At 41.0% G+C, this 13,141-nt stretch overlaps 1 protein-coding gene across 1 annotated transcript in view; it reads right to left on the bottom strand.

Moving 5' to 3' along the window:
* Positions 1 to 9,226, bottom strand: part of CAND2 (cullin associated and neddylation dissociated 2 (putative)) — a 42,479-nt gene extending 33,253 nt beyond the window's left edge. Inside the window, exon 1 of the mRNA XM_031955491.1 lies at positions 8,439 to 9,226. Within this exon, the coding sequence (XP_031811351.1) occupies positions 8,439 to 9,022 (584 nt within the window). The 5' untranslated portion in view covers positions 9,023 to 9,226. The remainder of the gene's footprint in view (positions 1 to 8,438) is intronic.
* Positions 9,227 to 13,141: the final 3,915 nt, after the last annotated feature.

Raw genomic sequence — 13,141 nt, 5'->3', positions numbered from 1 at the left:
GATGGTCTGGACTTCTGATTTTATCATGTGGTGCATCAGCCGCTATGCATACATAATTTGACAATTCTTTGTCAATTTCTAGTCTCAGGGAATTTCCTGGTACATAAAATGACTGTACCATGGTCATACTACTCTTAAATATCAGAGGCAGGACCTGACTCAGGTCTTCCATCCACAACATGACACTTTCATCTCTCCTCATACCTACTTAATAGTATATTTTAAAATTACATGTAAAGATAGTTTTCAACATTTGCTTTTATAAGACTTTTGTGTTTCAATTTTTTTCCCTCTCTCCCCCTCTTACTTTTCCTCTCCTCGAGACAGCAAACTGTCTGATATAGGTTATACATGTACAATCATATCAAATTTATTTCCATATTACTCATGTTGTGGAAAAATAATCAGAACAAAAGGGGAAAACCAGGAGGAAGAAAATACCAAAAAAAAAGTAGGGGGGGGGGGAAATAATATGTTTCCATCTGCAATCAGATTCCATAGTTGCTTCTCTGAATGACCTACTTTTCAACTTCATTTAACCTGTTACATTGGATATTACATTGATCTTTACCTGAATCTTATCCCCATCAATGATTGTAAGTTCCATGCAGGCAGGACCTGTGTCCTTATACTCTATATCATCCTAGGCCTAAGCAGAGTGCTTTGTACACAAGAGATGCTTAATAAATAGTTGTTGCTGGGCTGATGCAAAGGCTAATGGTCTTGGGCCCTTCTGAGAAGAATGAGTCTCTCTCTTTTGCTGATGCTTGCACTCGAGTATCACCTAGATACCATACTATCTTAAGGAGGGCACTGTTGGCAGAGCAAGACTCAGGGGGTAGGGAGTCAACTCCTGGCATGAAGTGACCAAGAAGGTTGTTCCGATCAAAAACTTTCTTAGATGGTTTATTACACTACTTGAAACTACCATTAAAAATTATTCTTGTATGGGTTAAAGACTAAAACAAAGGTCCCATATACACCAAAATGTTTGTAACAACTTTTTGTGGGAGCAAAGAATTGAAAACAAAGAAGATGCTCATGTATTGGGGACCTACTAAGCCAGATGCAGAACATAAATGAATGGAACCTTAATGCAATGTTAAGAAATGATGACTATGAAGAATATGAGAAGTATGGAAGACTTAAATGAACTGATGCAGTGAGATGAGTAGAACCAGGAAAATGATACTCATAATGACTACAATAATGTTAATAGGATGCATAAAACAGAACTGAATACTGCGTAATGACAATAACCAAGCTTGAACCAGAGAAATACTGAGAAAATGCATCACCTTCTCTTAGGATTGAACAGTGGACCTGGAATCAGGAAGTTTTGAGTTCAAATTCAACTGCAGACACTTACTATTTGTGTGCCCTGGGCACATTACTTAACCCTGTTTGCTTCAGTATACTTATCTGGAAAATAGGAATAATAGTAGTACCTATCTCTCAGGGTCATCATGAGGATCAAATTAAATAACTGTAAAATATTTAGTATTGCATATAGAACATAGAAAATGCTATATAATTATTAACTATTATCTTTATTATTATTCATCATAGAGGTGAAGGACTGTGGATGTAAGAAATTGTATCTATCGCCAGACATAGGATGTTCACTGGTTTTGTTCAATGGCCTTTTTAAATCTTTTAAAATTGTTGTCAGAAGGGACAGCTCACTGGATAGAAGAGGGGCAGGAACATATCTGGAAGTTAATGAGATATGAAAAATGAAGGGCATCAATTAAAACAAAACTTTAAAAAAAATTACTCCTTTACCTCTTCAAGTCTTTTAAGTCTCCTGAATTACACAATGGACAAGCAACTGATGCTGAGAAAAATAATGCCTTAAGATTTATCTTCTATCACTAGGATTAGAGGAGAGAGGCAGACTGGAAGTGAGATGAATTGGAAGCTACTTAAGTACAAGATTGGTGGCAATGGGGGAGATCCGATTCAGGAAAGAAAGGCTCTCAGAAGATAGGAGCAAACTTTGTAACCTATATGCATATGCATATCAATAAAGATCTAGATTTAATTTTACTTCTTCTTCTTTTTTTTTAAATCTAACTTACTCTGAAAACTTAGCAAGGTTCCATAAGGAAATTGAGGTCCAGGGATGTTATTTGTAAAATCAGAGACTATATGAGATTTACCATACTCCCCCCTCCCTTTTTTTTTTTTTTTTTTACATTTAGCATCCTTCTAGCATCCTGCTTTCTTAGCTGGCACAGTGGATACAGCCCAATATCTGAAATCAGAAAGACACAAGTTCATCTCAAATAATAAGTTGTGACTGTGGGAAAAGCATATAACTTCACTGCCTCAGTTTCCTCATCTATTAAATGGGGAGAATAATAACACCTACTTCACAAGATTCTTGCAAAGACCAAATGAGATAACAAGTGCAAAATTCTTTGAAAACCTTGATTGCTATGTACTTATTATTATTATAAAAAAATGACTTCATGTGAATATAACGGAATATCATTGTCTTATGAGAAATAATGAGTTAGATGGCATAGTGGGTGGAGTATGGTCCTTGAGTCAGGAGGATCTGAGTTCATCATACCCTAGCTGTGTGACTCTAGGCAAGTTACTTAACCCCAGTTGCCTCATCAAAAAAAAAAAATAAATAATAACAAAAAGGACAGTTTCAGAGAAACCTGGGAAGAGCATAAGACTGTAAGCTCATTGAGGGTGGAGACTATTTATCTCCTGCCTCCTTTTTTTTGTACCTCTAGCACCTAATATAGCACATAGTAGTTGTTTAATAAATGTTTACTGATTGATTGCATGAATTAATGCAGAGTGAAGTAAGCGAAACTAAGAGACTAATTTATAAAATAACAATATTGTAACAACCAACAATTTTTAAAGAATTAAGAACTCTCATTAATTAAGTGGCTAACCATGATTCCAGAGGACTAATGAGGAAACATGTTATCCACCTCTGACAGAGAAGTGATGGACTCAAAACACAGAATAAGATACACAGTATTTAGATATAGCCAATAGGTAAGTTTGTTTTATCTGACTATGTAATGTGTTTCAAAATGTTTTTCCTTTTTCTCAATAGGGGTGGGAAGAAACGAGGAAAGAAAGTAAATTGAAAATAAAACAAAGGTTTAAAAAATTAAAAATTAAGATTCTGGATTGGAATTCAAGTCTCCTAATTCCAAGTTCAGGGTGCTCTTTCCACTTTGCTGCGAGATACCGGGTGCAAATACATCTGGTAAACTCTTTAAGACCAAAGTACCTCCCTCCGGGGGCATCAGCAACAACTGCTCAGATTGACACCAACAGGCTCTCCATCCAGATGCCATCTTTATGTTATTTATAGCCTATGGCTGCCTGGGCTCTGCCTGAAAGCCAGGGGAAAAGCTCCCTGTTATTTCTTGCCTTTGGGTGCCAGGAATGGCCTGACTAGGACTGCATGAGACCCAGGGATATCAGGAGCCAGAGCTGAGCAAGAAGAACGGCGGCTTTTGTGAATCTCTCCACTCCTACCAGTGCACAAAGAAGTTAGCAAGCCAGATCCAGAAAAAAGGATCTTGAAGTAAGAGACAGGAATCCCAGAGTACAGTTCCAGATCCATCAGTCCCCAGCTACCTGACTTTGGGCTACAGCCTTCTCCCTTTCTGGGGCTTCAATTTCAATATCTGTAAAAGATGGTTTCTCTCTTGAACATGTTATGTTCTAATATGTTCCGAGGCTCTTTTTAGTTGTAACATTCTGTACTTACTAAATATTTATTGAAGTTGTATTTAGTATTTACAAGTATCAAACTTTCCAGTTGTAACAGTCTGTGTTTAATCAATCAACACATATTTATTAAATACCTACTATGTGCCAAGTACAGTACTAGGTGCTGGGATTACAAAAACCGAAACAATCTTTATTCACAGGAAACTTACATTTTGATAGAGAAGATAATAACATACAAAATATATATACAGCATAAACATAAATAAAGATAAAATGTACAAAGTAGTTCAAGCTACTGTAATTTGGGAAGATGGACTTTGGCAGTTGGGAATATCAGAAAAGACTCCATGACAGATGGCACCTGACCTCAAATGGAAGAGAGGCGAACTGCATTCTAGGGGGGTTATCTGGAGCCCCAAAGAGTTGGGCATGACTAATAGAAAAAAAGGCCATTTTAGCTTGGATCACAGACTGTGGAATGGGAGAGTGATAACGTCCATTAAGGCAGAAAAGATAGGATGGGAGTAGATTGTGTCTGGTTTTAAAAGCTAAATGAAAGGGTTTATATTTTATTTTAGAGGCAACAGGAAGGTGCTGGAATTGACTGAATGGGGTGGAGGGAATACAAGTCTAATGCTATTTTCTCACATTTATATTGTAAGGCCAGTTCCAAATCTCTATGTGCTGAGGTCTCTCAATTCTCAATTCTATGGGTTTATATAGTCTGGGCTCAATAAATATCCGTTGACTGATGGATTGAATTTGGTTATAATTATACTACCCACTTGGCTTTTGGATTTTGTGAGGAGTGGCAATGATGAGTGATGATTAGAGACTACCAGAAACTCCAAGTCACCTCCAGTGAAAAGAGAAATATTATCTACTCAATATATAAATGTTTGTTGACAGATTGCTTGGTTCAGAACTATATTGCAGAGCTGGGATTTTTAATAGAAGGGGAGTCTGGAGAAGGGGAGTCCCAGTCTGTTACTCTACAGTAGATGTGTGACCTTGGACAAGGAATTTCTTCTTTCAGGGACCAAGGTTCCCTTATCTATTAAAATGAAAGGGCTGGCTCAGCTAAATCCCTAAACTGTTTCCCAGCTCTATTATTCTAGGATTCTAAGTCAAAAACTGGCTTGATATAAAGGGAAGAACCCTAAATTGGAAGCTAAGAGATGTGGGTTTAAACCTTAATTTGGCAAGGACTTTACAAAGTCTGTAAATCTGTAATCTGTAAATGAGATAGGGGCAAACAGCTATAAGGAACCTTTTAGCATGAATATTCTAAGGGTCTAAGACACCATAGTTAGGATAGTTAGGGGCCTTTAGTACACACACTATGTCATAGCCTTGGACTGTGTAGTTCATTTCTACAGCACAGAAGATGGAATGTGCTGGTCTGGCCAGCTGATTCTGCAGCCACAGACACCAGAAAAGTATCTGTTTAGCCTGATAGCAAGTGAGTGATAAGTACAAAAGAAGAAAATTTTCTAGGGTCCAAGGATCCCAGAGGGAACAATGTAATAACTAAGAACTAGAACCAGGGGATTCTGGGTAAACTGAGGTAACTAACTTCCCCTTAGGCCTCAGTTTCTCCATTTGTAATTCCTATTACTTTTCCTCCTGTTCATTCTAGGCTGGTGTATAGCTGAAGTGTTATCCCGGAGGATATCAAAATAGTAGGGCCAGGCCCAGTTCTGCCATAAACTCCTTGTGTGTGTGTGTGTGGGGGAGGAGAGAATACATATGTATATGTGTGTTATATATATATATATATATATATATATATATATATATATATATAAAAGAGCTAGAAGGACTCTTATACTTTTCCCCTCCTGAGGCAATTAGGGTTAAGTGACTTGTCCAGGGTCACACAGCTAGGAAGTATTAAGTGTTTAAAGCCAGATTTGAACTCACATCCTCTAGCTGCCTTCTAATGCTTTCCTTTTTTCTTAGATTAGGAGACAAGAGGCTCAGAAAGAAGTTATTGCCTAAGGTCATACAGCTAGCAGATTTCAAACTGAAATCTAGGTCTTTTCACTCTTGTTCACAGTGCTAATCTCCCTGCTCCTCTCCCCTAATAGAATACAGTAGGGATTCCTTCTGTTTATAGGTTAGATTATAACTGAGGTTGTTTCCAACTCTCAGATTCTGAGATTCTGTACCATGATGCCAACCTGGCTCAACTTCTTTGTTTGTGAAATTGAGGACTCTTGCCCTCTACTTCACAGAGATGTTGAGAGATCTTAGAAATAATGCATGGAGACATTTGTAGTGTAGTAGAAATCCTAAAACCTGCACTTGAATCCTAGCTGTGAAATGTACTAACTGCATGTCACTTAATCTTTCAAAGTCTCGGTTTCCTCATCTGTAAAATGGGGATAAAAAAGATCTATGTCACATACTTTAAAATTGGATCCTGGAGTAAGGAAAGACCTTGGAGACCAGTTAGCAGCCTCCCCCTTATTTTAAAGATAAAGAAATCAAGTGTTACCCAGTCACAGAGGCAGAAAGTAAGCTAGCACAGCCAAGTTTCCAATCTAGAGGAAAGCACTTTGCTCACCGTGAAGCACTCTTTATTGAAAAGTATAATAGTCTATACAAGTGTAAGGGATTATTATAATAAAAGGCACATTATTAGGCTTCACTGGAAACCAGGCAGCAAGGCCCACCCCTGCCCTGGGCTGAGAGAGACACAAGGCTGACTCTGCATTTCCATAAACAGTGGTATGTACGGAGGAGCAGGCAGTCAGCTTGGCAACTTGGTCCATGTAGGGCAGGTTTCTGGCAGGGACAGGCAACTTTTCCCACCCCTGACCAACAGTAAGGAGACCCAGGAGAAAGACCCCAGGGACTCAGCACCTTGTCCGAAGGGTCTAACCAAGATCCAGGCAGTCTGGGAGGAACATCCATTCATTTCTTGACCTTTGGGCAGAACAGTCTCACAGATTCTCTACTGCTCTTGTAAAGCTAGTGTAGATCTACCTCCATTATCTCTCCCCTCCCCCAATTCTTTTTTGAGAGTAGAACTAGAACTCACCATTTCATCTCTGTAGGGAATGTGCTCCTCCTTCCATTTTAACTTAGCCAGTCTTAGAAAGTTGCCAAGGGCAGTGGGATGTTGGCAGCTTGGGGGGGGGGAAGTCTCACCATGATCACATGACTCAGTCTGGCTCAGAAGGACTAAAACTCAGGTTTTCCTGATATTAAGGCCTGCCGTGTCTGGGAACCCCCCTAGGCACCTCTTCCAGCCCCATAATCAACCTTATCTGAGCACCAGACTTGAAAGCTAGAGGATCTGAATTCAAGTTGTGTTTCTGTTACTAAATGGCCAAGACGTGGAGCAACTCACAACTTAATTCTCTGAACCTCAGTTTCTACTTACAATATGGGGGGGGGTACCTGAAATTGGGTCCTAAATTCAAATCCTACCTCTGAGAAATACCATCTGTGTGACCTTGAGTGAGTGACAATCTATTTGGGATCTCTGTTTTCCTATATATAAAATGAGGGTTCTGACTTTAGATCCTTGGTTTTGATTCTAAGAGCAGTCCCTTCCACTGTTAACACAGGATTCTGTGTTCCTGCCTAAGATCAGTCTTTATTACTTCCAGTCTCATGGCTTTTCAGCCCTAAAGACCCAGGACTGAATGAACTACACAATATTATAATTTACCCAGAAGGCTTAATGCCCTCTGCTTCTCCGTATCCAGTTTTCCTTCAAGAAAAGGGCATCTTTAAAGCCTCTCTGAGTTCAAATCATCGAAGATGGAAGAGATTGTGAAGATAAAGTCCGGGTCCCTTATTTTCAGAGGAAATAAATCTCCCCTCACTCAAATAGCACTGAAGAGTATTAGACTAAATGGCTAAGCCAGTCCCAGCTGGTTATTTCTAGTTTTTTCAGGTGTTAAATTGAAGTGGTTAGTTTCAGTCATCTCTAAGGTTCCCTCCACTTCTAAAATAAATAAATAAATCTTTAGATCTAGGAAAAATCTCTGGATGGCTGAACTTTCTACAAGGAAAGAAGACAACAGGAAGAGAAGGGACTCAGTGCAAGGAGAAACACTAACTTATCCCAGAAGTCTATCCTATAACGCCGTTGTGGGGTATCAAGGAGGTACTGGCATTTTGGAGAGGATGGAGGAGGAAGAGAAAGACACAGAAAATGATAGGCTCATACTTTGGAGTTGGAAGAAATCTTTGGGATCACTAGAGATTGATCATTGAGATCATTTCATAGGAAAAGGAAACTGAGGCCTGAGGAAGTTAATTGAGTTGTTCAAGGCCACAATAATCATCAAAATCAGCATTTGAACTCAGGTTATGGGGACTTCCCACCACGCCGCGATTGCTCTGATGATGAGTTAGGGGACGGGGAGGAAGAGGAGGATGGGCTGGAAAGTGTAGGAGAAAATAGATATGGGAGTAAGGAAGCCAGATAGGAATTGGAGGAGTGGGACAGGGAGATACAGGGAGCAATGAGGGAAGAAATTGGCCTGTACCGATAGAGCAGGTAGTCGAAAGGGAAGAAGGGAGGGGGGGATCCAGGATCAGGGACAGTGAGGACAGTGACGGAGTCATCCAGTAAGCATTTATTATGCACCTGCTACGGGCCGAGCACCATCTAAGTACTTGGGACAAAATGATATCTCAATAGTCCTAACCTTCAAGGACCTAACATTCTCCTGGGGGGAAGGGGTTATTTGGGGCGAGCTTACCTAAAATCCTTGTCCGTGGACGTCATCTTCTCCAGGAGATTGGAGATGTGGAAGGACACGTTGCTCATCTTGCCGGGCGCCGGGGGTCCCGCAGCAGCCGGAGGGGAGGGGACCGGGCTGGAGCCGGTGGCACAGAGAGCGCCGAGGCCGCGGCGCCGAGACTGCGCCGGCCGGAGCGGAGCGCGGGGGCCGGAGCGCTGGGCAGGAGCGCAGGGGCCGGAGCGCAGGGGCCGGAGCGCGCCGCCTCCCTGGGCCCGGAGCTGCCTGTGCAGAATATGGCTTCCCGGGGGCCTCAGTGGCGTCGCCCTCTGCCCGCCGCCCGCCGCCCGCCGTCCGCTCCCCGCCCGGGCAGAAGTAGCTGGAAAAGCCCCGAGCCCGGGCACTGTGATCATGAGATAGAAATAGCCGCGCCGGCTTCGGGCTCCAGACTCAGGGTTCCGCGCTGGAGGTTCTGGCCGCCCCCTGCCGGCAGTAACCTGCGCCAGCCCCGCCCCCCACGGGAGGAGGAGGGGCTCCGGGGGGCTAGGGAGGAAGGGATTTAGGGTCTGGGGGCATGAGAAGGAAAATATTGGGGGATTTTCCATTTCTTAAGCGAAGAAGGAGCGTGTCAGCAGGTTTGCTGATGGGAAATGGGAGGGATTGGGGTACAGGGGAGAGGGACTGGGGGATTTCCCTTCTCATCTTCAATGGGATAGGGGAGGTAATTAAGGGTGAGGAACTAGAGGGGGGAGGGTCTGTTGCTAGAAGAAGGAGGATTTGGAGATCTGTGACTAGAAAGGGGAGGGCTGCATTCCTTTTGAAGGGAGGAGAAATTGGAGGTTGGGAGGTCAGTTACAGAGAGAAAATTCGAGAGGACAGTGTCCTGGACGAGAGGAGTGAATCTTCGGGTCAGAAGGCTGAAGAAGGACGACCAGAGAGCTTGGGGGACGGAGGACCAGCAAGGGGAGGAGTCTGGGAATAGAACTCTGGAAGGGGGAAGTTCCAGGATGAGATCTAGAAAACTGGGGAAGGTAGAAGGGAGAGCTTTGGGGGTTAAAACCTGGAAGAAGACGGGGGACTTGTAGATAGAGGAAGAAATTCTAGAGGCGTGGCAGATAATTTGAGGTAAATAACAAGGAAAGGAGAGAGAATATCTTGAGATTTAAAACTGGGAAGGACTTTACAAAAGCCGTATACATATCTGTAGTCTTTAAAGTGAATAAGTTGCTTTCCTTATTCCCAGTCGCTGAGTCAAGTAGTGGAAGTATTATTCCCATTTTACATATGAAAAAAACTAAAGCTCAGAGTGAGATTACTCACTTAAGTACAATTCACTGTCACGCTGAATCCCAGATCTTTGATTATTCTCCTGGATGCTCTCTTGTGTAAAAAGAACAATTTGGAGAGAGTGGAGAAGAGAGAAAAGGAGAAGAATTTGGGGAAAAAGGAAAAAGATCGAAGGTGGGACATAGGAAAGTGGGTGAAGGTCTATTTTCTTTTGAATTTAGGGAGCAAGCCTTACTTCCCTTCCGTTCTGAGATCAAAACTGAATCTTTCCGGCCCATTACTGCTAGAACCACTTTGTCCTGATACCTTAGTAGAGGACTATGCAAAGGACTTCTATACATAGTAGGCGATTCTAAAGTGTGTATTCCCTTCATTTCCCTGGCTAGGCTGTAGATCCCCTTCCCAGCTCAAGGAAATACTTTATGCGATCGTGGGAGGCAGCGTGGTATGGTGCGATGTGTATTATTACACTAGGAATAAGCAGATCTGAATTCCATAATCAATAATCAACAAACATTTATTAAGTGCCTACTATGTGCCAGTTAGTACTAAGCAGTGGGGATTCAAAGAAGAAAAAGAAAATTTTACCCTCCAGTTTACAATCTGCTGCAGAAAGACAGGACTTGAAAGGATTCTGAAAGGAAGCTGGAGAGGCGGCCAGAGAGTACCTTGCTTAAGGGCTTGATATTTGCTGAGTCAAAACCAAGGTGAGCAGCTGGTAGAAAAAGAATTGGCTCCTATGTTCCGGGGACCAACTCCCTCCCCTTCTCTCCTGTAAAACCTATTGTTAAATGTCCAGGGTAAGCATTTTTACTTCAAAAACCAGAGCTTAATTTGTTGTTTTGACCATTTAATCTTAGGAAAGTAATGGAGAAAATGCTAACCATGCAGGTTAAACTGAAAAGTGTGGTGTGCCTTTTAGAAAGCCAGTTGGTTTTTAATTATTTTTATATTAATAGCTTTTTATTTTTCAAAATACATGCAAAAATAGTTTTCAACATTTATCCTCACAAAACCTTGTGTTCCAAATTTTTCTCTCTCCCTCTCCTTCTTCCCCCTCTCCTAGAGAGCAAGTAATGCAATTCTTCTAAATATATTTCCCCCTTTATCTTGCTGCACAAGAAAAATCAGCTCAAAAGGGAAAAAATGAAAAAGAAAAACCAAGCAAACAATGATAACAACAAAAAAGGTGAAAATAACATGTTGTGCTCCACATTCAGTCCCTATATTTTTCTCTCTGGATGCAAATGGCCCTTTCCATCACAGGTCTATTGGAATTGTAGAAAGTCAGTTATTAAACATATACCAGCATACCACGGCTCCCATCCTGACTGTCACTAATTTGCTGTGCGATCTTGAACAAATTACTTAGCCTCTCCATTCCTGTTTTCTCCAGTAGTCAAAAATGGCAGAATTGGACTATTCTTAATTAATCCAATTCTGTGATTCTAACTCTATAACTAATTTGTTCATAATGATGTTTAACAGTAAAGGTGGGCAAGTACTAAATAAGTTGTGGTATATGATTGCTGTGGAATCCTACTGTGTAAGAAATGAAGAGAGAGTCGATTTTAGAAAAATATAGAAAGACTTACATAAACTGATGCAAAATGAAACAAGAACCAAGAGAATGTTGAAATATTAACAACAGGCATATTGTTCAGAGTTTTGTGAATGACTAAACTCCTCTGAATAATATCATGCAAATCAACTATGAAGGACTTTGGAAGAAAATTATATCCACCTTCAGAGAAATTAATGTTACATGGAAGTATGTACTGTTTGGTTCTATGCATATGTTTGTAACAAATGTTGATCTTCTGTAACATGAGGTTGAGAGGTGAGGAGGGAGACAATTTGGAACTCAAAATATAGTCTCCCCAAATTTCTTTAATTAAAACCAAAAAATCCCAGGAAATATGATGGTTTGGTCTAAGAAAGTCCTGATATGCTTATTAAACGTTAGAGGAGAGAGTTCTTTGAATTCAAGGTCTAGCTGCCCTGGTTTAGAATTCTTTGATTCATTAGCACAGAATGTCCTGTCATATTAGTTAATGTTGGAAGGTACTGAGAGCCTAGCCTTGAAGGAATTTTGTTGAATTGAATAGAACATAGTAGAGAGATTTAGATGGGTTTGGCAGGGTGGTTGAGGGAGGGGCTCTTGCCTGGCTGATTCAAGAGAATCATTAAGAAAGAAGGGTGCTCAACCAAGCAAAATAGGCTCAGTGTTGGGAGGACATGGTGGTGGTGATGCTGTGTTTGAATTTCAGCACCAAATGATGAGATCTAGGAGAGCAATTGGCATTAAATGTTGGGATTTGTTACCAAATGTTGGGGCTGCCAACAATGAAATTTAGGAGAGCAATTAGCATCAAATGTTGGGGTTCTTAAAAAGTAACCAGTCAGGTTGTTACCAGAGCCAATCAATTAATCTCTGGGAATATACTTCTCTGAGGGAAAATGTATTACACACTAACGTTTTCTCCATGACTTTTAAGTCTAGACAAGCAACAAAACAATGAATCTAGCCATGATTTGTGAAAATTTAACAGGCTTGTTGTCAATTAGAGCTGGTTTCAGCACACCCCTGATATTAATTCCACTACAGTTTACTCTTCCTTAGCACAACCCTGTGTTCTAACAGGTGGGTTTTATCTTCTCTTTCCCAGTTAGAGACTTTCACATTACTATCTGGCCTTATCTAGTTCACTCTTCTTTCTAGCATGATATGTCTTTCTTCCTTCTTTCCTTCTTTCCTTCCTTCGTTCCTTCTTTCCTCCTTCCTTCCTTCCTTCGTTCCTTTCTTCTTCTTCCTTCCTTCCTTCCTCCTTCCTTCCTTCCTTCTTTCTTCTCTCTTTCCCTCCTTCCTTCTCTCCCCTCCTTCCTTCCTTTTTCTTTCTTCCTGCCCTACTTCCCCCTCCCCCCTTTCTTTATTTCTACGTTGCCCAGATTTTCTATCTTACTATGGCCACTTATGATCCCACTATGGATTAGCAAAGTAACTTAGGCTGAGTCACCTTTCCTTAGGCAGTTCTGTGGCCCTCCATTTCAGGGGATCCACTATGTTAGTTCTGGACATACTGTAGATGACTAATCTTAGCTCACTGTAGCTTAGAACTCAATCTCAAGATATCCACTAGCCTTTAGCAACCCAGTAGCAGGCATTATAGGTATTCACCACTGTACTTTGCACTCTTCAACAATTTCTAACTATATCATCCTATTCCTTTTAAGAAAGAATAGAAATAAAATTAAGCATCAATTGATAAATCTGTGATTTAATTGGCTCTTCCCAATGAGGAAGTTCCTTCTCTCAATGAAGACAAGCATCTACTCTGCAAAGTATGATTTTAGAGAGTGGCCTAGATCACTGAGAGTTTAAATGACTTTTCCCTCTGTGCAACCGGCATTCTTCAGGGACAGGCTTTAAATCGGGT

This window comes from Sarcophilus harrisii, chromosome 1 (genome assembly GCF_902635505.1).
Source record: "Sarcophilus harrisii chromosome 1, mSarHar1.11, whole genome shotgun sequence".
NCBI lineage: Eukaryota > Metazoa > Chordata > Mammalia > Dasyuromorphia > Dasyuridae > Sarcophilus > Sarcophilus harrisii.
The sequence above is the reverse complement of the archived record's forward strand: the minus strand, read 5'-3'. Positions and strand labels throughout refer to the sequence as shown.